At 45.7% G+C, this 27,094-nt stretch overlaps 1 protein-coding gene, 2 non-coding genes and 1 pseudogene across 5 annotated transcripts in view; 3 read left to right on the forward strand and 1 right to left on the reverse strand.

Moving 5' to 3' along the window:
- The first annotated feature begins 1,479 nt into the window (after nt 1-1,479).
- LOC112424607 (U6 spliceosomal RNA) lies at nt 1,480-1,581 on the forward strand. Its single transcript, XR_003015399.2, has one exon. It is a non-coding gene; the product is annotated as a U6 spliceosomal RNA (small nuclear RNA).
- Nucleotides 1,582-4,780: 3,199 nt separating this feature from the next.
- Nucleotides 4,781-5,248, forward strand: LOC105485225 (large ribosomal subunit protein eL29-like; annotated as a pseudogene).
- A 7,725-nt stretch (nt 5,249-12,973) lies between these two features.
- Nucleotides 12,974-27,094, forward strand: part of LOC105469530 (DEAH-box helicase 8) — a 44,391-nt gene continuing 30,270 nt past the window's right edge. Inside the window, exons 1-10 of one of the 3 annotated variants that reach the window (XM_071083213.1) lie at nt 13,245-13,383; nt 13,497-13,617; nt 18,708-18,793; nt 19,650-19,722; nt 20,426-20,511; nt 21,764-21,873; nt 22,260-22,625; nt 23,029-23,173; nt 23,267-23,470; nt 26,351-26,438. In XM_071083213.1, the coding sequence (XP_070939314.1) occupies nt 19,689-19,722; nt 20,426-20,511; nt 21,764-21,873; nt 22,260-22,625; nt 23,029-23,173; nt 23,267-23,470; nt 26,351-26,438 (1,033 nt within the window). In that variant the 5' untranslated portion in view covers nt 13,245-13,383; nt 13,497-13,617; nt 18,708-18,793; nt 19,650-19,688. Of the gene's footprint in view, nt 13,384-13,496; nt 13,618-18,707; nt 18,794-19,649; nt 19,723-20,425; nt 20,512-21,763; nt 21,874-22,259; nt 22,626-23,028; nt 23,174-23,266; nt 23,471-26,350; nt 26,439-27,094 lie in introns of all 3 variants that reach the window. The other 2 variants (XM_071083212.1, XM_071083211.1) reach the window with 2 other exon arrangements.
- LOC112424631 (U7 small nuclear RNA) lies at nt 15,614-15,674 on the reverse strand. Its single transcript, XR_003015414.1, has one exon. It is a non-coding gene; the product is annotated as a U7 small nuclear RNA (small nuclear RNA).

A 27,094-nucleotide genomic window follows, 5' to 3' on the forward strand; every position in this document is an offset into this window, starting at 1 on the left:
TCTGGAATGGGGATAAGCAAGTGGTCTGATTTGGTTCAAGTATATGGGACATGCAGAGAGTGCAGGGGACTAAGGTTGTTGGGGGGCTATTTATTGGATGTAGAGGTCATAAGAGGGGAGGTATCACAGATGTGGAGCCTAGGTGACTTGGAAAATGGGTTGCCCCTTTTAAATTTAATTTTTTTCTTTTTTTGAGACGGAGTCTCTCTCTGTCACGCAGGCTGGAGTGCCATCTTGGCTCACTGCAACCTCCTCCTCCCGGATTCAAGTGATTCTCCTGCCTCAGCCTCTCGAGTAGCTAGGATTACAGGCACCCACCACCAAATTAGCCTGGCTAATTTTTGTATTTTTAGTAGAGATGGGGTTTCACCATGTTGGCCAGGTTGGTCTTGAACTCCTGATCTCAGGTGATCCACCCACCTCAGCCTCCCAAAGTGCTGAGATTACAGGCATGAGCCACTATGCCCGGCCAACTTTGGTTTTAAATGTACATCCTAGGTTTTAAGATTCTAGTTGGACATTCAGCTGGAAAGTCCAGAAGGTAGCTGAAATGTGGGATTGGATCTTGGGAGTGTTTCAGTGGACGTATAGATCTGAGAGCTGCTGAAAGTGAAAGTTGAACCTGATTGGGTCTACTTACTAGGATGTAGGTTCAATTAATGCAATCATGATACCCAAATAATGGTAGGATTAAACCAGACAGAGGGTTTTTTTTTTCTCTCTCTCTGTCTCTCTCTCTTTTTTTTTTTTTTTTTTTTTTTTTTTGAGATGACGTCTCACTCTGTCGCCCAGGCTGGAGTGCAGTGGCGCGATCTCGGCTCACTGCAACCTCCGCCTCCCAGATTTAAGCAATTCTCTGCCTCAGCCTCCTGAGTAGCTGGGATTACAGGTGCCCGCCACCACACCTGGCTAACTTTTGTATTTTTAGTAGAGACAGGGTTTCACCATCTTGGCCAGGCTGGTCTTGAACTCCTGACCTCGTGATCCACCCGCCTCAGGCTCCCAACATGCTGGGATTACAGGCGTGAGCCACTGCACCTGGTCTTTTTTTTCTCTTTCACATAATCCAAGAGTAAGCAGTCTAGGGTTGGTATGGTGGCTCTGGGATGTCAGAGACTCAGGTTCCTCCTATCTTTTTGCCTCACCAAGCCCAGGGTCATACCTTTGCTCACATTGTCCAAGATGTCTTAACACTACTGTAACTGTACTTCCAGGCAGTGGGAAGGAGAAAACGAGTTAAAAGTATGACCTGGAAGTACTGTAGGACCGGAACCCTGGTCTTTAGCTGAACTCATGCTAAACCAAAAATAAAGATTACATTTCCAGTCTCCCTTACAGATAAGTGGCCAATCAGAGGGGAGCCAAATACACATGAGCAACTTCTAGATCCATTCTGCAAACATCTTTTGAATATCACTATGTCCTTCCATACTGAGTCACAGAGAACAGTGCTGTGAAAGCCAAAGGAAAGGAGAGCACTTGCTTCAGCAGCACATTTACTAAAATTGGAACCATACAGGAAGATTAGCACATCCCCTGTGCAAGGATGATGTGCAAATTCGTGAAATGTTCCATATTTTTTTAAAAAGGGCAGGTGCAGTGGCTCATGCCTGTACTCCCAGCACTTTGGGAGGCTTAGGTTCAAGAACAGCCTGGTCAACATAGCAAGACCTCATCTCTATAAAAAATTTTTTTTAATAACGAGAGGCTTCTGAAGGAGGGGTTTCACAATATTACAGACAGATCAAGGAGGAGGGGAACTGAAGACACGAGGGCAGTGCTTCTCAACCAGGGCCTATTTTGCCACTTCCAAGGGACATCTGGCCATGTCTGGAGACATTTTTGGTTTGTAATGACTATGAAGGGAAATGTGTGTGCTTCTAGTATCTAGAAATTAGAGGCCACGGGTGCTGCTAAACACTCTGCAATGCACACGAAAACCCCCAATAACAAAGAATAATCCTGGCCCAAAATAGCAATTGTGCTGAGGTTGAAAAACCCTGCATTAGGAGATTAGGACAGGCCAGGCCTGGTGACTCACGCCTGTAATCCCAGCATTTTGGGAGGCCAAGGCAGGCAGATCCCTTGAGGTCAGGAGATCGAGACCAGCCTGGCCAACATGGTGAAAACCCGTGTCTACCAAAAATACAAAAATTAGCCAGGTTTGGTGGCATGCACCTGTAATCCCAGCTACTAGGGAGGCTGAGGCCAGAGAATCGCTTGAACCCGGGAGGCAGAGGTTACAGTGAGCCAAGATCACGCTACTGCACTCCAGCCTGGGCAAAAGAGCCAGACTCTGTCTAAAAAAAAAAAAAAAAATCCTGAAGCCCAGGTCACATCCAGGCCAATTAACTCAGAATATCTCAGGGTGGGACCCAGGCATCAGTATTTTTAAAAGATGCTCGGCCGGGCGCGGTGGCTCAAGCCTGTAATCCCAGCACTCTGGGAGGCCGAGGCGGGCAGATCACGAGGTCAGGAGATCGAGACCATCCTGGCTAACACGGTGAAACCCCGTCTCTACTAAAAAAAAAAAATACAAAAAACTAGCCGGGCGAGGTGGCGGGCGCCTGTAGTCCCAGCTATTCGGGAGGCTGAGGCAGGAGAATGGCGTAAACCCGGGAGGCGGAGCTTGCAGTGAGCTGAGATCCGGCCACTGCACTCCAGCCCGGGCGACAGAGCGAGACTCCGTCTCAAAAAAAAAAAATAAAAAAAGATGCTAAGTGATTCCAATGCACAGCAAAGTTTCAGAAACACTGGATCAGGAGGTAACTGGTAAGCCCTCTGAGAGGGAAGTTTTGACAATTACTGGCACACAGAGGGTTCTTGACAACTATCTGTTGAGAGAGCAAATACATAAATGAATAACACCACAAGGACAGAAGCGAATAGTCAGTGGTTGAGGAAATAAGTTGGAAGTGGAGGTTGGGGGAGAGCTTTAAGTACAGATTACTCTTCCCTAAATTCGGTTGTATCAGGAGAAAGAGAAGGGGTAGCACACTGAGGGAGAAGCAGATACGAAAAAGATTTTCTGTATTTTTATTTTATTTTATTATTTTATGAGACAGGGTCTCACTCTGTCACCCAGGCTGGAGTGCAGTGGCACAATCACAGCTCACTGCAGCCTCAACCTTCTGGGCTTAGGTGATCCTCTCAACTCAGACTCCTGAGTAGCTAGGACTACAGGTGCCCACCACCACACCACACCCAGCTAATTTTCATATTTCTTAGAGATAGGATTTCACCATGTTGCCTTGGCTGGTCTCGAACTCCTGTACTCAAGCAATTCACCTGCCTCAGCCTCCCAAAGTGCTAGGATTACCTATGTGAGCCACTGCGCCCAGCCGGGAAAAGATTTTCTATTTTTAGGTTGATGCAGAATTGAGCATGTTTGTGGGAAGAGGGTAAGAAGTAAGGAGAGAGAAAAAGGGTAAGAACATGAGGGATAAGAGGAGTCGTCAGTGGAGGGGATGAGATGAGGCTTGTGCTTTCTGCAGGGGAAGAGATGCTCCTAGAGACAGAAGGTGAAGATATGGACTAATCTAAGGTGAAGGTGATGACAGGGTGGGGGTGGGGTCTTGAATGACCTCCATCTTCCCTATAAGTAGAAAATGAGATCTTATAATAAGTGTGGCAGGGGTGGATTTTTGGGCTTGAGGGAGTTGAGAAGTCTTAGGTAACACTGTACAGAAAGCCATCGTCAAAAAGAGCCCAGGCCAGGCGCGGTGGCTCATGCCTGTAATCCCAGAATTTTGGGAGGCCGAAGCGGGTGGATCACCTGAGGTCAGAAGTTCGAGACCAGCCTGGCCAACATGATGAAACCCCCCCTCTCTACCAAAAATACAAAAAATTAGCCAGGCATGGTGGCAGGTGCCTGTAATACCAGCTACTCGGGAGGCTGAAGCAGGAGAATCACTTGAACCCGGCAGGCAGAGGTTGCAGTGAGTGAGTTGCAGTGAGCTGAGATCACACCATTGCACTCCAGCCTGGGCAACAAGAGGGAAACTCCATCTAAAGAAACAAATAAACAAACAAACAAACAAACAAAAGAGCCCAAGTGGAGCCCAGGTGAGGTTTGGAATTGTGAATCTATACTGGGTCAAACCAGCATGACCTTGGGACTTTCTCCAGCAATACCCTGAAGTGTGGGAGGGGAGAAACAGGGCAATAGGAGCCAGCTGGGGCTGGGAAAACACAGACAGTAGAAAACTAGTGAAGGGAAGAAATCCTTGTCATTTATGAGCAAATTTCAAAATGGCTGAACATGAGGTCTAAGCCAGGAGAAAGTATGAGTGAAATGGAAGAGTGCTGATAACTGGAGAGAAAAGCGTAGATGAATGACTTAGAGACACCATGAAATGTTCAGTGGTGGGCCGGGCGTGGTGGCTCACACCTATAATAATCCCAGCACTTTGGGAGGTCGAGGCGGGCGGATTACCTGAGGTCGGATTACCTGAGGTCGGGAGTTTGAGACCAGTCTGACAAACATGGAGAAACCCCGTCTCTACTAAAAAAAAATACAAAATTAGCCGGGCATGGTGGCACATGCCTGTAATCCTAGCTACTTGGGAGGCTGAGGCAGGAGAATCGCTTGAACCTGGGAGGCAGAGGTTGCGGTGAGCCGAGATCGTGCCATTGCACTCCAGCCTGGGCAACAAGAGCTAAAAACACTTCATCTCAAAAAAAAAAAAAAAAAAAAAAAAAGAGAAATGTTCAGTGGTGGAGAAAAAGAAGAATACTTCCGGTTCTAGATGCTTTGGGAGCCACAGCTTAAGGTGCCGACATGGCCAAGTCCAAGAACCACAACACACACAACCAGTCCCGAAAGAGGCACAGAAATGGTATCAAGAAACCCCAATCACAAAGATATGAATCTCTTAAGGGGATGGACCCCAAGTTCCCAAGGAACATGTGCTTTGCCAAGAAGCAAAACAAGAGGGGCCTAAAGAAGATGCAGGCCAACAGTGACAAGGCCATAAGTGCACGTGCTGAGGGTATCAAGGCCCTCGTAAAGCCCAAGGAGGTTAAGCCCAAGATCCCAAAGGGTGTCAGCTGCTAGCTCGATCGGCTTGCCTACATTGCCTACCCCAAGCTTGGGAAGTGGGCTTGTGCCCACATTGCCAAAGGGCTCAGGCTGTGCTGGCCAAAGGCCAAGGCCAAGGATCAAACCAAGGCCCAGGCTGCAGCTCCAGCTTCAGTTCCAGCTCAGGCTCCCAAAGGTGCCCAGGCCCCTACAAAGACTTCAGCGTAGATACTTCTGTCTGCCAATGTGAGGACAGAAGGACTGGTGTGATCCCTGCTGGGCTGCCATCTACATGGGGCTGGGGTCCTCCTGTGCTATTTGTACAAATAAACCTGAGGCAGGAAAAATAAAAAGAAAAGAAAAAGAAGAATAAGTTGGGTCAGAGGGAATTTCATAGAATGAGATTTAGAAGTCAAGCCACTTTAAATATTGATAGAATCTAATGTGTGGGTAGGATTATATTATCTCTTAAACCCTTTCCAACTCTAAAACTCTACGAGAAATATGAGTGAGTGAATACTGCACTTACATCCACATTTCCAAGTGGCCGACAGTGTGACCCCAATTGATCCTTGTTACATGTGAAGTCCCATCAAGTCCAAGTCCATGGGAACAGACTTGGACTATTTTAGGAATTTCTGCCTGTGTTCAATGATAAGGATAATCAATCACTATTGGACCTCTATGTCTTTCAAAAAAAAATTTTATTTTTTGAGACAGGATCTCACTCTGTTACCCAGGCTGGAGGCAGTGGTGACATCATAGCTCTCTGCAGCCTCAAACTCCTGGCTCAACCAATTCTCCAGCCTCAGCCTCCTAAATAGCTGGAACTACAGACTTGAGCCACATGCCCAGCTAATTTTTAATTTTTTTGTAGAGATGGGGGTTCTTACTATGTTGCCCAACCTGGTCTTGAACTGGCCTCGGGGAATCCTCCTGCCTCAGCCTCCCAAAGTGCTAAGAATGGCCGGGTGTGGTGGTTCATACGCGTAATCCCACCACTTTGGGAGGCCAAGGTGGTTGGATCCCTTAAGCCCAGGAGTTTGAGACCAGCCTGGGCAACATGGACTCCATCTCTACAAAAATTACAAAAATTAGCTGGGCATGGTGGCCCATGCCTGTAGTCCCAATTACTCAGGAGTCTGAGGGAGGAGGATTGCTTGAGCCCGGGAGGTTGAGGTTGCAGTGAGCCATGATTGTGCCACTGCACTCCAGCCTGGGACAGAGCGAGATTCTGTCTCTAAATAAATAAATAAATAAATAAAACAAAGTGCTGGAATTACAAGCATGAGCCACCATGCCCAGCAAAACTTTTAATATAAATTCTAGTCTCACCAGTATTTGAGAGTAGACTGTGGAAGTTAGGTAAGATCAGAGTCTGTGTCATGTAAAAAGCAAATGTATGACAAAGAAGAAAAAAAAATCTTTGCTTCACACGTATCCATGTGATAGAGGTTTATCCTCACTTCCCCCTTTCCCCTCCCTCAGTCAATCTGAAATAATAATAATAATAATAATAATAATAAAAGGTAAAATGGCAATGTCGTGGAACAAATTACTTTGTTTGAAAGACAGAACCGCAGGTTGGTGTTTATGGGGGGACTCAGACTTGACATGGTATTGTGAGGCAAAGAGGATGCTTGTTAGGAACTTGTGATCATTATTGAACCGGGCAGGGAAACCTGGGCCCCTGAACTCTGTCTCTTTACACTGCATTTTGAAAGCAGCGCTTGGCTCTCTAATTGCCCCATATGCTGGTTTTATTTGGTGGCTCAGCTGGGTGGAGTGAACTCTGGGAAGAGATGCATTCATTTTTAGTTACCTCGCCAGCTTGCTAATTTTCACTCTGGAGGCATAAATCACCATAAATTACTGTAATCTCAAGATGAAGGGGCTGCTATTCTGGCACAAGGGCAGCAGCTATTGGTACTGCCAAAGCTGTTCTACCTGAGAGCTGGGGAAAGAGTTGCATATGGCTGGTTCTGCCAGGACACTCTTAGATTTGGGGTGGAGGATGTGCTGGGAACCCATTCTCCTTTACCTGAGAGAAATGGGGATCCTGGAGGAGCAGCTTCTTCTGTGTTAGTGGCAAGCCTGTGGCTTAAGACAGAGCTTTGGCCCTGGGCTCACTGCACAGCCCACACTGCACAGCTGTTGACATGTTTGACTTGCAAACAGAACATCAATAGAACTTCAGTTCCTCTTCTCTCATCTTTTCCCATCAACTCATTTCTTGGTTTGGCTTGGTTTTTGTTTTTGCATTTCTCCTGAGGAAATCCTTATTAATTTCTGAAGAAATTACCTCAAACACAAACCAGAGGCTACAAAAATCCCTTGTCCCCTGGAGCAGAGGCTAAATATCATTAGGGAGGGGAAAAAAAAAAAAAAAACAGTGTAACATGTCACTTTGTCATTCATACTCATAATATTGATTAAAATTGTTTTCGTTGGCCTCCCAAAGAGCTGGGATTGCAGGTGTGAGCCACCATGCCTGGTCAATGTTGTTTTTTTTTTGGAGACGGAGTCTTGCTCTGTCACCCAGGCTGGACAGGCTGGAGGACAGTGATATATGATCTTGGCTCACTGCAACCTAGGACTCCTGGGTTCAAGCAATTCTCCTGCCTCAGCTTCTTGAGTAGCTGGGATTACAGGTGCACACCACTACGCCCAGCTAATTTTTGTATTTTTAGTAGAGACAAGGTTTCACCATGTTTGGCCAGGCTTATCTTGAACTCCTGACCTCAAGTGATCCACCCGCCTCAGCCTCCCAAAGTGCTGGGATTACAGGCATGAGCCACTGCGCCCAGCCTGTTTTTTGTTTTTTGGTTTTTGGTTTTTTTTTCTTTTTTGGAGGCAGAGTCTCATTCTGTCGCCCAGGCTGGAGTGCAGTGGCACGATCTCAGCTCACTGCAAACTCTACCTCTCAGGTTCAAGGGATTCTCCTGCCTCAGCCTCCTGAGTAGCTGGGATTCCAGACGCCCACCATCATGCCCGGCTAATATTGGTATTTTAAAGTAGAGACTTGGTTTCACCAGGTTAGCCAGGTTGGTCTCGAACTACTGACCTCAGGTGATCCACCTGCCTTGGCCTCCTAAAGCGCTGAGATTACAGGGGTGAGCCACCGTGCCTGGCCCAGTGTTTCTCTTTTTAAATAAAATAAACATAAACTAAGTATAAAAAATACCAACTAGATCTGAATCAAGGTCACTTAAAAGATTAATAACTGGCTTGGTGGCTCATGCCTGTAATCCCAGCACTTTGAGAGTCTGAGGCAGGGGGATCACGAGGTCAGGAGATCAAGACCATCCTGGCTAACATGGGAAACCCCGTCTCTAATAAAAATACAAAAAATTAGCCGAGAGTGGTGGCAGGCACCTGTAATCCCAGCTACTTGGGAGGCTGAGGCAGGAGAATGGTGTGAACCCGGGAGGCGGAGCTTGCAGTGAGCCAAGATCATGCCACTGCACTCCAGCCTGGGTGACAGAGCGAGACGCCATCTGAAAGAAAAGAAAGAAAGGAAAGGAAAGGAAAGGAGAGGAGAGGAGAGGAGAGGAGAGGAGAGGAGAGGAGAGGAGAGGAGAGGAGAGGAGAGGAGAGGAGAGGAGGGAGGAAAGAAAGAAAGATGAATAACTAATGAATAAATATGAAAAAATTCCTTACCATTTCCACAGAAGGTGGAGAGGCCGAGATGGGGGAATAACATTTTCTTGACAAGTTCACATCATAATGGTGTCTGGGTGCCTGCCTTTGTGTTTGTGTTTGCCTGACATTTTAAAGAGTCTTAAAACGCAAGAGAAAGGGGAAACCTGACTATACCAAAAAAGAAAAAAATCTGCTTAGGAGGAACACTTTTTTTTTCCCCCCTAATACTATAAAGCTTTGGAGAATTTAGAATCTAAAGCATCTGTTATTGCTGATGACAGGTTGATGGCCTAAGAAGAGAGGGAATTGTAGGTCAGGAATGTTTTGCACAAAAATGAGGCCACACTTGGGCATTAGAAAATAAGGCAGACAAGGCCGGGCGCGGTGGCTCAAGCCTGTAATCCCAGCACTTTGGGAGGCCGAGGCGGGCGGATCACAAGGTCAGGAGATCGAGACCACGGTGAAACCCCGTCTCTACTAAAAATACAAAAAATTAGCCGGGCGCGGTTGTGGGCGCCTGTAGTCCCAGCTACTCGGGAGGCTGAGGCAGGAGAATGGCATGAACCCGGGAGGCGGAGCTTGCAGTGAGCCGAGATCGCGCCACTGCACTCCAGCCTGGGCGACAGAGCAAGACTCCATCTCAAAAAAAAAAAAAAAAGAAAAGAAAATAAGGCAGACAAATAACAGATTGCAACAGGATAAACTGCCCTGTGAAGTGGACTTGCCCCCCAACCCCAACCTGCCTGCCCTCAGATGACGGGAAACAGACCAGCTTTTTTTTTTTTTTTCTGTCTTCCAATCATCTGCCCTCATGTTTAGGCAGCAGAGATCTAAGTTATAAACACAGCTCTGCCAGGAGATCCCTTGGCTGAGAATGGCATTTAGAGTATTCTAGTTCTTCCTTGATGTTTTTCACTTTCAGACCTCCTATCCTTTTTAGAACCTGCCACACAAGCTTGATGTTTAATACAAATTCAATAAGTTGGTCCAAATTTGGAGATGAATTCTGGGGAAAAGTCAAACAGTGAAAAATAAGGAATTTTACTTTCTCTGGGGCTCCCAGGCTCTCTGGTTGGGTCAGGGCCCAAGTGGAGCAGGGAAGAAGGGGCCACTCTTTCTGAAGTCTCCCTGCATGAATGAAAATAACAGTTGAGTGGCAGTCACACACTTAGAAGCAAATCATTCTGATTTTGCCTTCTAGAGCAGAGATGTCTCCCCTAAGATCCATTTTACCCCAGCAGAAAAAGCCAGGGTTGTCTGGGTTGTAGCAACACTGTTTTGACAGAAAGCCCTATGATTTTTCTCACAAACTTCCCTAAGGATGCTATCTTTCAGCTACACATACTTAGATTATTTCTTCTCCCTCACCAACTCAATCTAATGTTGCTAAGGGGTTCAGTACTTTCTCTCTGCTTCTTACCTCGTCCCAACCCCCAAGTTCTTTCCCAAATTCCAGCAGCTGGGACCAGTCTCTGGGACAGAGCAGAAATAACATGGAAATTGGGGGTAGGGTTAAACACATCTATCAGTCTAGGAACAGGCAGAAAAGCAACACCCCCGTGACTACAAGTTTGGTAGTGGGCAACAATGTCTTATCCATCATGGGTGGTGGTGTGGGTAGTAACTGAGCATAAGTTATTTGTAGAGGTGAATTGTTTACTGGGCTATTAAAGGGTCACATGGAGGCTGTCCAAGGAAAGACATACAATAATAATGGAAATTTATTATTATTTTATTTTTTGAAACAGAGTATCACTCTGTCACCCAGGCTGGAGTGCAGTGGTGTGATCTTGGCTCACTGCAACCTCCGCCTCCTGGGTTCAAGCGATTCTCCTGCCTCAGCCCTGGGATTACAGCTGTGCACCACCACGCCCGGCTAATTTTTTGTATTTTTAGTAGAGACAGCGTTTCACCATGTTGGCCAGACTGGTCTCGAACTCCTGACCTCAGGCGATCCGCCTGCTTCAGCCTCCCAAAGTGCTGGGATTACAGGTGTGAGCCACTGCACCCAGCCTAATAATGAAAATTAACTGTATCTGATATTATGTTGAAAACTATTCTATCCAAAGGACAGTTAGGATACATTTACTTTTGCTCTGCGATCGATTCACAGTCTCTTATGGGGAGGAACAGTAGGAGGATTCCATGTGCATCTGTGTTTGGGCTGTCAAGTTATCTGTATCTACATAATTGTTTTCCTTTGGCTTCAAAGAAATTTTTGGTGTTGCAAGTAATATGTATATTGCATAAAAACTGTCACTTCTTAAAATGTGCAGTTAATGGCATATGTAAATAAAAAGTAATGTTTTGCTGTTAATATTTACTATTGATATATATGTTCAATAATTCCCAATTATAACATTTACTATTAATTAATTCTAGTATTTATTGCTACTACTGCTACTACATGTTATGGTTCCATAGCCCTTTTCTGACAGAGCTTTAAAAACAAAACAAACTCCCTATCTGTTCCTCCTTCCGGTTAAATATTGGAGGAAAGCAGAATAGAAATATGAATTTTTAAAGGGAAGGAAGTACAGAGAATGAACATCAGATAGAATAAGCCCTTGAAATCGTAACTCCAAGCTGGCAAATTGAGCACATTGGATCAAGTGCAGAGTTTTCCGTTCTATTCATGGGGAAAAAGAAGCAGCGAAATGTGGAGGAGTAGGAAGAACTCAGAGGGTACAGTAGTGATTCCTTAGGAACCCGGCAACATGGAGCTCCTGGAGGCAGAGAGAACAACTGCTGGGTTTTTCTCTGCCTGTCATTTTTCAGTCTATGATGAGATGTTCAAGAAACAGAGTCCAAAGGTACACCAGTGTAAAAATGTTGCTACAGTGAAAAGTAGGAGACTGATTTCCTCCTTTTGATTGATTGGAGACCCATTCACTTGAGGGTGCTTCTGTTTCCTTACTCATCACACAAAGCACTGGAGTGTGGGAAAAATCCCCATCCCACTTTAAGGTTGCCACAAAGGTAAAAAGGACCTGAAGCAGAAGTTGGGAGACCTAAGCTTATGACCTTGGATTTACAGCACAGCTGATATTTGGGGGAATAAGGTTTGTTGTTGTTGTTTGTGTGTGTTTTGTTTGTTTGTTTGTTTGAGATGGAGTCTCACTCTGTCACCCAGGCTAGAGTGCAGTGGCGAGATCTCGGCGCACTGCAACATCCACCTCCCGGGGTTCAAGCGATTCTCCCGCCTCAGCCTCCCTAGTAGGGGGGACTACAGGCACATACCACCACACCCAACTAATTTTTGTATTTTTAGTACAGACGGGGTTTCACCATGTTGGCCAGGATGGTCTCTAACTCCTGACCTCAAGTGATCTGCCCATCTCAGCCTCCCAAAGTGCTGGGATTACAGGGGTGAGCCACAGCGCCCAGCACCTCAGGGAATAAGTTCTGAGAGGACTCAGGAAAACTGGGGATTGAAACGCAGGTTTTCACGAGAGTGGAGGCAGCTGGCTCTGTGGGTTCCCAGACTAAGGAGATCCGTGCTTGACAGACCAGAGACCAGCTCTACTGTGACCATCGTCTCAGCCTTGGTTTTTTTTTGTTGTTGTTGTTGTTGTTGTTTTTGAGACAGAGTCTCACTCTGTCGCCCATGCTGGAGTGCAGTGGTGCAAACTCAGATCACATCAACCTCCACCTCCTGGGTTCAAGCGATTCTCGTGCCTCAGCCTCCAGAGTAGCTGGGACTACAGGCGCCCGCCACCACCACGCCCGGCTAAGTTTTCTATTTTTAGTAGAGATGGAGTTTCGCCACGTTGGCCAGGCTGGTTTGGAACTCCTGACCTCAAGTAATCCACCAGCCTCGGCCTCCCAAAGTGTGGCATTACAGGCGTGAGCCACTGCACCCGGCCTAGCCTTGAAATATTAACAGTAACTGTCATTTGCGGTGTGCCTACTCTGTGTCACACTCCTTGCAGTTATTCCATTTAGGGTAGAACAACATTATTCTAGTTTACAGATGAGAAAACTAAGGCCCCAGAGATTGATTTGCCCAAGCATCCAGCTGGCAGTGGAAGTGCCAGTTTCGTCCTGTGTAAAATGAGAGAAGTCAATCTACTGCCTACTGGCTTGTCAAGGGTCGCTTGAGATCGGACGACAGGAACCACAAAGAAGTGAGGCCAGGAATTTGCGGATCCACAGTAAAGCAAGTTTGTCTTTTTCCAGACGTGCATTAAGATTCCTTTTTCAAGTGTTCTAAAGCGCAGGCGCAGGCTGTTTTGCGGTTTCCTCCCGGCTTCTCTTGTGCAGGCCGGGGTCGCCCTCTGCCGACCCAGGGTGGGAGGGCGCTGAGTGAACGTTTCCGGGCCTGAGAGCGGGCGGAGATTTTTCTCGCCTGTAGAGGGCGCAGGTCGGCGTGCAGAGTAACCCACTCTAGCTGTCCCTTCTTTAAGCACTTCCTGTCCGTTCTCTATGATCCATCCAGTTGTGACTTGATTTGTTCCTCAAATTTTCAATTTCCCGTAAACAAAGGGGACGCGCACTGACCCGGAAATGAAAGCCGGAAGCCGGCCCGAGTAGCTCTGATCGCCGGCCGTGAGGTCCTGGGTAAGCTATAGCCATGGCTGTGGCTGTTGCCATGGCGGGAGCCATAGTCGGGTCGGAGCCGGGCCCCGCGGAAGAACTTGCCAAACTCGAGTACCTGTCTTTGGTGTCAAAGGTTTGCACTGAGCTGGACAATCACTTGGGGATCAACGACAAGGACCTTGGTGAGCCCGGGGAGGTCCCTGTGGCCTCAGTTTGGGATTGAGGGAAGCGGAAGGAGAAAGGTGGTTGGTGGACAGAAAGTATGTTCGTATGAGTCTGTCTCTCTCTGTCGCAGACACCCGGACCCAGGGTACCCGCTGCCGTGGCCTCGACTTGAGAGACCTCAAGAAACTTTAGAAACTTTTCCAGAGCTGTCAGTGAAGTCCCGGGCGATCATCTCTGCTTGATTGTTTTTTGTGGGTTTTTTTTCAGCCTCAATTAAACATGTTTAACAACAACAACAGCATCAGGTGCTGCGATGACGATGATGATGGCTGACGTTTATTGGGTGCTCACTGTGTGCTAGATGCGATGCTCAGCTCCTTATGGACATTTGTCTTATTTGGTCTTCACGCCACTCTGTGACATAGCAGTCAGCGTCTGTGCTTTTAACTGTGTTCTTTGACCGTTCATTCTGTACTCTTTTTTGAGACAGGGCCTCGCTCTGTCGCCCAGGCTGGAGTGCAGTGGCACGATCTCGGCTCACTGCAGCCTCCACCTCCTGGGCTCAAGCAATCCTCCCACCTCAGCCTCCCGAGTAGCTGGGACTACAGGCGCGCGCCACCAAGCTCACTAATTTTTAAATTTTTTGTAGAGACAGGGGTCTCACTGTATTGCCCAGGCTGGTCTCAAACTTATGGGCTCAAGCAGTCCTCTTGCCTCGGCCTCCCAAAGTGCTGGGATTACAGGAGTGAGCCATTGGGTCCTGTACTATGTCTTAAACACCAGTCACTAGATGTTTTGGGGCAAACTACATCTGGGGAACCCAAACTGAGGAATTAGAAAAGTTTAGGGTCCTAGAGCTAAGGCCATAGACAGATGAAGCCCTTATAAACGTAAAGAGGATGGATGGGATGAAGGGCAACCAATGGAGGGATTGACCTTTGGTAAGTACAGCATTTCTTCCTCAGTTGTAACAGGAGCGAGGACAGAGAATGTAGTTGCAGATTCAGATGAGTTTAGAGATTGGTGGTAGGAAGATGAGTGAGAGAGTTTCAGCCCACTCTTCAGTTTTCTAAATGAAGATGAAATCATCAATTGGAGGGATGGAAGGGAAGGGACCGGTGACAGGAGGAACCGGGTTAGGAAAGTTAGACGAGTGACCTTTGGTAAGATTCATAGTTTCTCTGAAGCTGTTTTTCTCATCTGTGAAGTGGGACAATGTCTTCACAGGGTCACCATGTAGCACTTAGGAAGATGCCCGAAAGTATGATGCCAGTATATTTTTGTTTACTTTTTTCTCTTGCCTCCCAGGCAAGATGTGTCTGTCATATGTAATTTTTCCGCAGTATTCTTCTCTTTCAGTTAATAATGAGGTGATAATTTTGTCGGTTTTGCTATCTTGTTAATATGTTTCCTTTTTTCAGCAAATATTGAGCTGGGGGCTAGGCATACCACAGAGAAAGAGACAGATTTCTGCTTTCAGGGAGCTTACTTTTCTCTCTGTTTTCATTTTAACTCCTAATACCTTGGCCTTTTAGAGGAAACAAAAAAGTTATTGACATCTTCCAGTGTTTGTTTTGATGTTCACTTCATTTACGTACAAAAATAGAGCAAGGTATAAACTCCGTATTCTTTTAATTTATATATAGCTAAAGATCTCAATTAATTTGCAGAAAACCCACAAATATGCTTTTTCTGTTAAATACAGAATTATAAAACCAGTAACATTAAAAGTACTAACATTGGCCGGGTGCAGTGGCTCATGCCTGTAATCCCAGCACTTTGGAAGGCCAAGATAGGCCGATCACCTGAGGTCAGGAGTTTGAGACCAGCCTGGCCAACATGGTGAAACCCTATTTCTACTAAAAAAAAAAAAAAAAAAAAAAAAATTACAAAAATTAGCTGGCTGTGGTGGTGGGTGCCTGTAATCCCAGCTACTCAGGAGGCTGAGAAAACAATCGCTTGAACTCAGGAGACGGAGGTTGCAGTGAGCCGAAATTGCGTCATTGCACTCCAGCCTGGACGACGAGAGCAAGACTTTATCTCAAAAAAAAAAAAAAAAAGTACTAATATTGGTTTAATGTGATAGACTGTTTTTTGTTGAAACTAAATTGGCAGAGTTGGGTTTAATAACAGAAAGGCATATATTTGCTTCTTTTATGTTTTGTTTGCTGACTTGATTCTTTTGCTTTTGACCCTGATGAATGACTTACTAATTTATGTATTTAATTTTTGGGGGAGTTGAGATAGTAGAGTTTCCGATGAATACTGGAAAACCTGCTAGACAAATTCTGAAAGAGCTGTAATACTGGATTATCATTTAAATTAATGTTATTTTTACTGTTTTCACCAATGAATTTTTTTAAACTATGAATTAATTTTTTATAATGGATTCAGTTAATTTAATGATTCCCCTGTATAATTGTGAAAACTAAAAATACTGATTAATGGGACCAGGCACAGTGGCTCACACCTGTAATCCCAGCACTTTGGGAGGCCGAGGCGGGTGGATCACGAGGTCAGGAGTTCAAGACCAGAGCCTGACCAACATGGTGAAACCCTGTCTCTACTAAAAATACAAAAATTAGCCGGGCATGGTGGCGCACACCTGTAATCCCAGCTACTCAGGAGGCTGAGGCAGGAGAATCGCTTGAACCTGGGTGGCGGATGTTGCAGTGAGAGGATCGTGCCACTGCACTCCAGCCTGAGTGACAGAGCAAGACTCTGTCTCAAAAAAAAAAAAAGGCCGGGCGCGGTGGCTCAAGCCTGTAATCCCAGCACTTTGGGAGGCCAAGACGGGCGCATCACGAGGTCAGGAGATCGAGACCATCCTGGCTAACACGGTGAAACCCCGGCTCTACTAAAAAATACAAAAACCTAGCCGGGCGAGGTGGCAGGTGCCTGTAGTCCCAGCTACTTGGGAGGCTGAGGGAGGAGGATGGCATAAACCCGGGAGGCGGAGCTTGCAGTGAGCTGAGATCCAGCCACTGCACCCCGGCCTGGGCGACAAAGCGAGACTCCGTCTCAAAAAAAAAAACAAACAAAAAAAAAACTGATTACTGATGGCTGGCAGTGTGAATGTGCTGCTGACTGCTTTGGGAGGGGCTCTTTTGAGCACGACATGCCTAGCACCATGGGACTTAGTTCTCCCTCCACATTTCTTGAAAGAATATGGGCTCTGAAGTTAGATTGCCTGGATTTTATTCCTAGCTCCCCCTAGTTATTATTGGGTAGGTCAGTGTCTCAAACTGTCAGCTTCCTCATTGTAAAACGGACAGTAGTAGCACCTACTTGTGAGGGTTGTTTTGGGGATCATGAAGTAACCCATAAAAAGTACTTAGCATAGTGCCTGGCACATGGTAATGTTCAAAAAGTATTAACCATTGACAATGTTACTAACTTATTATGCATAAGATGTGTTCATGTAGCCTGATGGCATTTGGCTTTCCCTTCATCAGAAAGATAAAGGCAAATTCCAGGATGGAAATTGTATGGTAGTACTACTTTATGAGTTAGTCATCTAGATTTTTCATGTTATTTATTCATTTACTTTTTTAGGATTAGTATTCAAATGAAAGCATTACAATTTTTTTGTGGGTCTCAGAGTATGAGGCTTATTATCTCAGTCTCCTCCTGAGTAGCTAGGACTACACATGCACACCACCACCACCAGCTGATTTTTGTATTTTTTGTAGAAATGGGGTTTTGCCATGTTGCCCAGGATGGTCTTGATCTACTGGGCTCAGGCAATCTGCCCACCACGACCTCCCAAAGTGCTGGGATTGCAGGCGTGAGCCACTGTCTGAAAGTCGCTTAATTAATAAATAGCTCTAATATTAGAAGTTTCAAGAACTAAGCCGGGCACAGTGGCTCATGCCTGTAATCCCAGCACTTTGGGAGGCTGAGGCAGGAGGATTACCTGAGGTCAGGAGTTCAAGACCAGCCTAGCCAATGTGGCAAAACCCCATCTCTATTAAAAATACAAAAATTAGCCAGGCATGGTGGAGGGCACCTGTGATCCCAGATACTCGGGAGGCTGAGACAGCAGAATTGCTAGCTGGGCACGGTGGCTCATGCCTGTAATCCCAGTACTTTGGGAGGCTGAGGCAGGCAAATCACAAGGTCAGGAATTTGAGACCAGCCTGGCCAATATGGTGAAATCCTCTCTGTACTAAAAATATAAAAATTAGCCGGGTGTGGTGGCGCACGCTCGTAGCCCCAGCTACTCGGGAGGCTGAGGTAGAAGAATCGCTTGAACTCAGGAGGCAGAGGTTGCAGTGAGCCAGGATCACGCCACTCCACTCCATCCTGGGTGACAGAGCGAGACTCCCTCTCAAAAAAAAAAGTTTCAAGAACTAGTCAGGTATGCCGAGCGCAAGTCTTATGCCTCCAATCCCAGCACTTTGGGAGGCTGAGGTGGGCAGATTACAAGGCCAGGAGATCGAGACCATCCTAGCTAACATGGTGAACCCCTGTCTCTACTGAAAATACAAAAAATTAGCCAGGCGTGGTGGCGGGTGCCTGTAGTCCCAGCTACTCAGGAGGCTGAGGCAGGAGAATGGCGTGAACCCAGGAGGCAGAGGTTGCAGTGAGCCGAGATCGTGCCACTGCACTCCAGCCTGGGCGACAAAGCAAGACTCTGTCTCAAAAAAAAAAAAAAAAAAAAAGAATTAGGCAGATTTGTGGAAAAAAATTTGGGGGAAAAGTAAGTCTTTCATCAATGTGGAGATTGCACCACCCAGCAGCTGCCTGCTGTCACATACAGATTGGGTCTGTCCTTCTGTTGTGTGCCGGGCTACATTGAGCCATTTTATAGTAATGTCTTCCTTTCATTTGTATAAATTCACTAGAACACGCGTGGATAATTTCAGCAGTCTAGATTTTATCTCGTTTTCTTTTTTGTTTTGTTTTGTTTTTGTTTTTTGTTTTTTTGAGACGGAGTCCCACTCTGTTACCCAGGCTGGAGTGCAGTGGCACAATCCTGGCTCACTGCAACCTCTGCCTCCTAGGTTCAAGTGATTCTCCTGCCCCAGCCTCCCAAGTAGCTGGGATTACAGGCGCCTGCCACCACACCCAGCTAATTTTTGTATTTTTAGTAGAGACGGGGTTTCACTGTGTTAGCCAGGCTCATCTCAAGTGATCCACCCACCTTGGCCTCCCAGAGTGTTGGGATTACAGGCATGGGCCACTGCACCTGGCCAGATTTTCTCTCTTTACCCTTATCAGATGGTGGTCTTTGTTTTTTATGACTGTTGGATAACCTAATTAGTTTTGTTTTTACCATACTTAAAACTGATTTCTTGCTCATGTCTCTTCTTTTCTGAATTCTGTTTCTTATTTGCAGCTGAATTTGTGATCAGTCTTGCTGAGAAAAATACCACCTTTGATACTTTTAAGGCTTCCCTCGTCAAAAATGGTGCAGAATTTACGGTATGTATATCTGGAGAAGACAATCTGTAGATATTAATGTTTTAATTTATGGGGTTTTTTTTTGAGACAGAGACTTGCTGTGTTGCCCAGGCTGGAGTGCAGTGGCGTGATCTCAGCTCACTGCAACCTCCATCTCCCGGGTTCATACCATTCTTTTGCCTTAGCCTCCCAAGTAGCTGGGACTGCAGGCGCCCACCACTACGCCCGTCTAATTTTTTGTATTTTTAATAGAGACAGAGTTTCACCATGTTAGCCAGGATGGTCTTGATCTCCTGACCTTGTGATCCGCCCGCCTTGACCGCCCAAAGTGCTGGGATTACATAATTTATGTTTTAATGTCACTATTGAATTTAAATTTTGATAGGATTTAATATAGGAGTTTGATATAGGAAGGAGACAATTTTATACGTATCAATTAAATAAGCCATTAAGTGTGTAATGTTTTCATGCCATTAGGTAGGGGTAATGTAACTAGATTTTCTGTGATACCTCTCTAGGAAAACAGGGCAGGATTTTCATCATTAGGTTTTTGTAGGTATTTACATTCTTGTTCTGTAAGTCAGGAAGTTGGAAAGGAGTTTTGGGGATAGTTCTAAACCTTGTGAAATAAAATGGTTGCAGGGAGCCTAATAACTTTTCTCCCCAAAGAGTCCTAAGTATCGGCTTTCTCTGAAGCTGCTATACTAGGTTCATGCTACACCAGGTTGATACTCTATGTTTCATTTATTCCAATTAGCTAAATTCCAGTGCATAACCACCCTTCTCTAAAGGACATTCTTTGCCTTTTCCTTTTTCAAAGTGTATTTAAGCACTGGTACAGGAGCTGACCATTTTTGTTCTATGTTTCTTTTCAAAGGATTCTCTTATTAGTAACTTGCTGCGTCTCATACAAACCATGCGGCCTCCAGTGAAGCCTTCCACTAGCAAAGGTAAGCAGAGCTTCCAGCTGAGCTTAGCTTCTAGAATGGTGTAGATTTTGAACATCCTGTAAATTGCATTTGTTTTCCTCTCAGCAGTTGCTGAGCAAGTAAATGTTCCAGTAAGATTTTTCAAATGGGCTGGGCGTAGTGGGTCACTGCTGGAATCCCAGCACTCTGGGAGACCAAGGTGGGAGGATCACTTGAGCCCAGGAGTTTTAGACTAGCCTGAGCAACATAGAGAGACCTCATCACTACAAAAAAAATTTAAAAATTAACCAAGCATGATGGCGTGCCTCTGTAGTTCCAGCTACTTGGGAGGCTAAGGAAGGAGGGTTGCTTGAGTCCAAAAGGGTGAAGCCGCAGTGAGCCATAGTTGCACCACTGTACTTCAGCCTGAATGACAGAGGTTTTTTCCCCCTGTTTCAAGGGGAAAAAAAGTTTCAAGCGACTTAAGACAAAATCAAAAAGATAAGACATAACCAAATGAGTATTGCTACACTCCTCTCTCTGCTACATTTTGAGATAGTTTGTGATCGATGTATTTAGAAAATTAAATTACATTTATAGTAACAGGTACGATTAATATATAGCAAAATGCCATGTTCTGTTTCGGTTTGATACAAATCTAATGTTGAAGTTATTTTGTTAATCATTAATAATATTAAATATATCTTTTTTTTTTTAACCCCTTCATGCTCTTTAATGAAACAAGATCCAGTTGTTAAACCTAAAACAGAAAAAGAAAAACTGAAGGAACTCTTCCCAGTCCTTTGCCAACCGGACAACCCTTCTGTTCGGGTACTGACACCATTTTGAGAATGTCTACTATAAATATATATTCCCAACCCCTTTGCTTTGTCTCATTAGTAATTTTATTAAGTTTAAGTTTGCCTTTGTTGTAACTTATTTTTAAGAGTGAACGTGTTTGATCAGCCTGGGCGCGGTAGCTCAAGCCTGTAATCCCAGCACTTTGGGAGGCCGAGGTGGGCGGATCACGAGGTCAGGAGATCGAGACCATCCTGGCTAACGTGGTGAAATCCCGTCTCTACTAAAAAATACAAAAAAACTAGCCGGGCGAGGTGGCGGGCGCCTGTAGTCCCAGCTACTTGGGAGGCTGAGGCAGGAGAATGGTGTAAACCCAGGAGGCGGAGCTTGCAGTGAGCCGAGATCTGGCCACTGCACTCCAGCCTGGGCGACAGAGCAAGACTCCGTCTCAAAAAAAAAAGAAGAAAAAGAAAAAAAGAAAGTGTTTGATCACTCCCTGAGCATGTACTATGTATTGAACATGTTAAGGGGTTCTGAGAATGATATTCAAGGGAAATGAGATTGGGAATTTGGGGAAGTAGTGCTTAGGAATATGAAATAAGGTTCTGGAACAGATGCCAGATGTGTGAAATTAGATTTCTTTTTTTGCTCTGTTACTTGTTAAGGGTCTAATTTTTAAAGCGTTTTGATTTTTAAATTTCATTTTAACAAATATTTATTGAGTACTTACTGTATGCCAAACACTGTTCTAAGTACCTGGGTAACAGCCGTGAACAGAACAGACAAGAGTTTCTGCCTTTGGAGATTATATCCTAATTTTGGGGTAGGGAGCAGGAAATAAACATGTAAACATTCTGGTGGGGAGGAGATAGGCAATAAACAAACAAATAAGTATGTAACATAGCAGATAGCAATAAGGACTATGGAAAAACATTAAGCTGGAGTGGGGGGAGGGAGGCAGAGAGTACAGAGGGAGAGTTGTTTTTTAAAATTTTTAACACCTGTTTTTATATAATCATCACTTGCATTCTTTCATGGCAGGGATGATTAATATCTAACTGCCTTTCATAGAATTGTATTAAGGACAAAGGGGGTTTGTCAAATGTAGCAGTGATTCTCAAGAGCCTTCTTTCCATTTCTTCTGCATCTATCTTGAATCAAGCTGGAAATCTCTGCCCCTCTTCCATTTCCCTCACATAGTGGTTAGTGATTTATAGATGTACCTGAGCTGATTCTTGAGTGGTTTTTTTCTTTCTCCTAACTTTGCTGGCCTCTACCTCTGCAGACCATGTTGGATGAAGATGATGTGAAAGTTGCTGTGGATGTCCTGAAAGAACTGGAAGCTTTAATGCCCAGTGCAGCAGTCCAGGAGAAGCAGAGAGATACTGAGCACCGGTTTGTCCTTAGTGTCCTGTCCTTTGGAAGTTTAGGATACTGTGACAGTTGAATTTTGTGGACCAGCCAAGCAAAATTTGGGGCAAGTTTACAGAATCTGGACTGGTCATATATCATATTGTTGGATCTATTTTCATTGCTTCCTGCTAAGTGTATCTAGCAAATGCTAGGATATTCAGAATATAGAAATCAGGGTTGAAAAAGGCTGAATATGTTTGTGGCTTGATTCTTTATTGGCTTATAGGGATGTCATAGTTATTGAAACTAATTCAGCTCAAAACCTAGTGGGCACCTACCATGTGCATGGCACTGTATTGGGTACTTGGGGATGCAAAGATGAAATTGGATTGGTTTTTTTTTAAGACAGGTGCTTATTGATTTGTTAGGGACAGGACAAAGAAGAAGAAGCGGAGTCGAAGCCGAGATCGAGACCGAGATCGAGATCGAGACCGAGATAGGGAACGAAACCGAGAGAGAGACCACAAGCGGAGACACCGATCCCGCTCTCGATCACGTTCCAGGACCCGGGAGAGGAATAAAGCAAAGTCTAGATATCGGTCCAGGAGCAGGAGTCAGAGTCCCCCCAAAGACCGGAAGGACCGGGACAAATATGGAGAGCGGAATCTGGATAGATGGCGGGATAAGCATGTGGACCGCCCTCCTCCAGAAGAGCCCACCATTGGTGACATTTATAATGGCAAAGTTACCAGCATCATGCAGTTTGGTTGCTTTGTGCAGTTGGAAGGACTCAGGTAATGACTGGTGCTCTTCTATCCACACCAGTGATGGGCAGAATTTCTTTTATCACTGAGGATTTTCACATTCTAAAAAGTTACTTTGATTAATGACACTTTAGTCAAATCAGCCATACACGATTCTTAGAAATTGACTCTTTTGAAATGTTACAGAGCCTTTTATTCCTTTCTCTGTCTTCAGGAGATCTGTCCTTTGCTTGTTGGGACAGATAGAATTTGCTTCCACACCCCATGTCTCCCCATGGAGAGAATGATAACACTATTTGATTGTTTGACCACCTTCATGGTACTTTTCTCTTGAGTTTGAGGCCATTTTCTTTTGTTAGTTCCAATAAGGGTAGAAATTGGTTGGGGGATAGTATTTTTTATCATGTTCCAGATGTGTCTGACTCTCCCTCAGGAAGCGATGGGAAGGCCTGGTGCACATCTCTGAGCTCCGGCGGGAGGGTCGTGTGGCCAATGTAGCTGATGTGGTGAGCAAAGGCCAGAGGGTTAAAGTCAAAGTGCTCTCCTTCACTGGGACCAAGACCAGCCTGAGCATGAAGGTAAGTGAGATGGTCAGCCTTTTCTTACATCTGATGGCCAAGGGAATGGAAGAAGACAGCAAGTGAGCTGGCCCCCTTGTTTTTGTGCCTTAGGATGTGGATCAAGAGTCTGGAGAAGATCTAAACCCAAATAGACGGCGAAATCTTGTCGGGGAGACCAATGAGGAGACCTCAATGCGGAATCCTGATAGACCCACTCACCTGTCCCTTGTCAGTGCCCCTGAAGTAGAGGACGACTCACTGGAACGCAAGCGCCTCACCCGAATCTCTGACCCAGAGAAGTGGGAGATCAAACAGGTTGGGGCCATTAGTTTTCGTGGCCAGATAGTCATTCAGTATGTAGCATGGTGCTTAGGGGTGTGCCCTGGAGCACGATGGCCTGGGATAATTTTTGGCCACTGTATTTGTCTGTTTTCACACTGCTGATAAAGACGTACCTGAGACTGGGCAATTTACTAAAGAAAGAGGTTTATTGGACTTAGAATTCCACGTGGTTGGGGAGGTCTCACAATCATGGAGGAAGGTGAAAGCCACATCTCACATGGCAATAGTCAAGAGAAGAGAGTTTGTGCAGGGAAATGCCCCCTCTTTTTTTTTTTCCGAGACGGAATCTCGCCCTGTCGCCCAGGCTGGAGTGCAGTGGCCGGATCTCAGCTCACTGCAAGCTCCACCTCCCGGGTTTTACGCCATTCTGCTGCCTCAGCCTCCCGAGTAGCTGGGACTACAGGCGCCCACCACCTCGCCTGGCTAGTTTTTTGTATTTTTTAGTAGAGACGGAGTTTCACCGTGTTAACCAGGATGGTCTCGATCTCCTGACTTCGTGATCCACCCGTCTCGGCCTCCCAAAGTGCTGGGATTACAGGCTTGAGCCACCGCGCCTGGCTGGAAATGCCCCTTTTTAAAACCATCAGATCTCATGAGACTTACTATCATGACAACAGTGTGGGAAAGAGCTGCCTCGATGATTCAGTTACCTTCCACTGGGTCCCTCCCACACATGTGAAAATTCAAGATGAGATTTGGGTGGGGGCACAGCCAAACCATGTCAGCCACTTACTAGCCGTGTAATCCTTAGCTAAGCTACTCTACCTCGTGCCTCAGTACCCTCATCTATAAAACAGGACCAGCGTTGGTGGTATGATGATTAAATGAGTTAATAAAGGTGAAAGTCGCTGGGCATGGTGGCTCACACCTGTCAGGAGTTCAAGACCAGCCTGACCAATGTGGTGAAACCCTGTCTACACTAAAACTACAAAAAATTAGGCGGGCGTCGTCGTGCGCACCTGTAATCCCAGCTACTCAGGATGCTGAGGCAAGAGAATTGCTTGAACCCGAGAGGCGGAGGTTACAGTGAGCTGAGATCATGCCACTGCACTCCAGCCTGGGTGACAGAACAAGACTCTGCCTCAAAAAGAAAAAAAAAAAAAGTGAAACTCTTAGGTTAGTGCCTGGCATATGGTCATTACTATGTAAGTCTTCATTATTTTTTTCTTTTTTTTGAGACAGAGTCCTACTCTGTCACCCAGGCTGGAGGACAGTAGTGCGATCTCAGCTCACTGCAACCTCCGCCTCCTGGGTTCAAGCGATTCTTGTGCCTCAGCCTCTGAGTAGCTGGGATTACAGGCAACCACCACCACGCCGGCTAATTTTTTTGAATTTTTAGTAGAGACGGGATTTCACCATGTTGGCCAGGCTAGTCTTGAACTCCTGACCTCAGGTGATCCTCCCACCTCTGCCTCCCAAAGTGCTAGGATTACAGGCGTGAGCCACTGTGCCCAGCCTATTATTTTCATCTTTCTTCACTAAATATCATAACCGTGGTGTGTCAAGCACCATGCATAGCTAGGGCTATAAAGACGAATATGTCATGGTTCCTATGCTTAAGGAGCTCAAAGTCCAGCAGAGGAGACAGATCTAAACAAATAATTGTGAGGGGTTACGTATTTTTTACTTTATTTTTGAGACAGGTTCTTGCTTGCACTGTCGCCCAGGCTGGAGTGCATTGGCGTGACCATGGCTCACTGCAGTCTCAACCTTTCAGGCTCAAACCATCCTCCCACCTCAGCCTCCCAATTAGCTGAGACCCCAGGCACATGCCACCATGCCTGGCTAATTTTTAAATTTTTTGTAGAGACAGTCTTGCCGTGTTACCGGGGCTTATCTTAAACTCCTGGGCTTAGCCGGGCGTGGTGGCTCATGGCTGTAATCCCAGCACTTTGAGAGGCCAAGGCGGGCGGATCATGAGGTCAGGAGGTCGAGACCATCCTGGCTAACACGGTGAAACCCCGTCTCTACTAAAAATACAAAAAATTAGCTGGGCGTGGTGGTGGGCGCCTGTAGTCCCAGCTACTCAGGAGGTTGAGGCAGGAGAATGGCGTGAACCTGGGAGGCGGAGCTTGCAGTGAGCCGAGAGCACGCCACTGCACTCCAGCCTGGGCAACAGAGCGAGACTCCAAGACTCCGTCTCAAAAAACAAACAAACAAAAAACTCCTGGGCTCCAAGTGATTCTCTTGTCTCAGCCTCCGAAAGTGTTGAGATTATAGGCATGAGCTGCTATGTCTGGCCTACATATTATATAATAAATGTACCAGAGTGCTGTGGAAACAAGGGAAGAGCAGATAACTCTTCTTGGAGATGATACTTTTGAGCTTATACTTTACAGCGCCATGTTGGAGAACCACCTCCCCAACCCTGGAACGGGACATAGGACATTTGAGGTCCCGACATCGTGGGTCAGAGGAGAAAAAAACTGGGTTTCTTACATGAAACCTCTGTAATTAACTCTCCTAGAAAAGAAGAGTTTTGGCTGGGCATGTGGCTGACACATGTAATCTCAGCACTTTGGGAGGCCAAGGCAGGAGGATTGCTTGAGGCCAGGAGTTTGAGACCAGCCTGGACAAATAGTGAGACCCTATTTCTAGAAAAAATTTAAAAATTAGCCAGGTATTATGGTGTGCGCCAGTAGTATCACCTATTCAGGAGGCTGAGGTAGGAGGATTGGTTGAGCCCAGGAGTTTGAGGTGGCAGTGAGCTTTGATCAGGTCACTGCACTTCAGCCTAGGTGACAGAGCAAGATCCTGTCTCAAAAAAACAAAACAAAACAAAACAAAACAAAAAGAACAAAAAAAGTTTTGATCTTAGCAGGTTACAAATGCTGCCTTCTCTTCTTTGGCTAGATGATTGCTGCCAATGTCCTTTCCAAAGAAGAGTTTCCAGACTTTGATGAAGAGACTGGCATTCTCCCTAAGGTGGATGATGAGGAAGGTAACTAGTCCAGTTGGATTGAGAAGGATAATTGGCAAGTTGAGCCATTGGATTGGGTGATTTGCTTGTAGTTTAACCCAGTGGCTATTAATCACTTGTTCTTTGGATCTCACTACTCATCTCTCAAAAAAAAGGATCTCACCATGATGGAAGCAAGTAGTTCATTTTTCTGACAAGTGCTTATGTATTATTATACTTGTTGCTTATAATAATCTCTCGGCCAGGCGTGGTGGCTCATGCCTGTAATCCCAGCACTTTGGGAGGCCGAGGCCAGCAGATCACCTGAGCCCAGGTAAGCCTGGCCAAGGTGGTGAAACCCTGTCTCTACTAAAAAAATACAAAGATTAGCTGGGTGTAGTGGCGCACAGCTGTAGTCCCAGCTACTCAGGAGTCTGAGGCAGGAGAATTGCTTGAACCCAGGAGATGGAGGTTGCAGTGAGCTGAGATCACGCCACTGCATTCCAGCCTGAGTGACAGAGCGAGACTCTATCTATAAAAAAAAAAAAAGCTTTCAGGTTATAAAAAGTTATAATTGTATTTTTGGGTGTAAATTTGATCTCATATTCTTGGTAATTATTCTGAAAATCCTGGATCCACCTAGATTACCTCTGAGTTGCCCTGGAAACAACTTTTAACTCAGCCCATAATGACTTTTT

The sequence above is a fragment of the Macaca nemestrina genome, chromosome 17, assembly GCF_043159975.1.
Source record: "Macaca nemestrina isolate mMacNem1 chromosome 17, mMacNem.hap1, whole genome shotgun sequence".
Classification (NCBI taxonomy): Eukaryota; Metazoa; Chordata; class Mammalia; order Primates; family Cercopithecidae; genus Macaca; species Macaca nemestrina.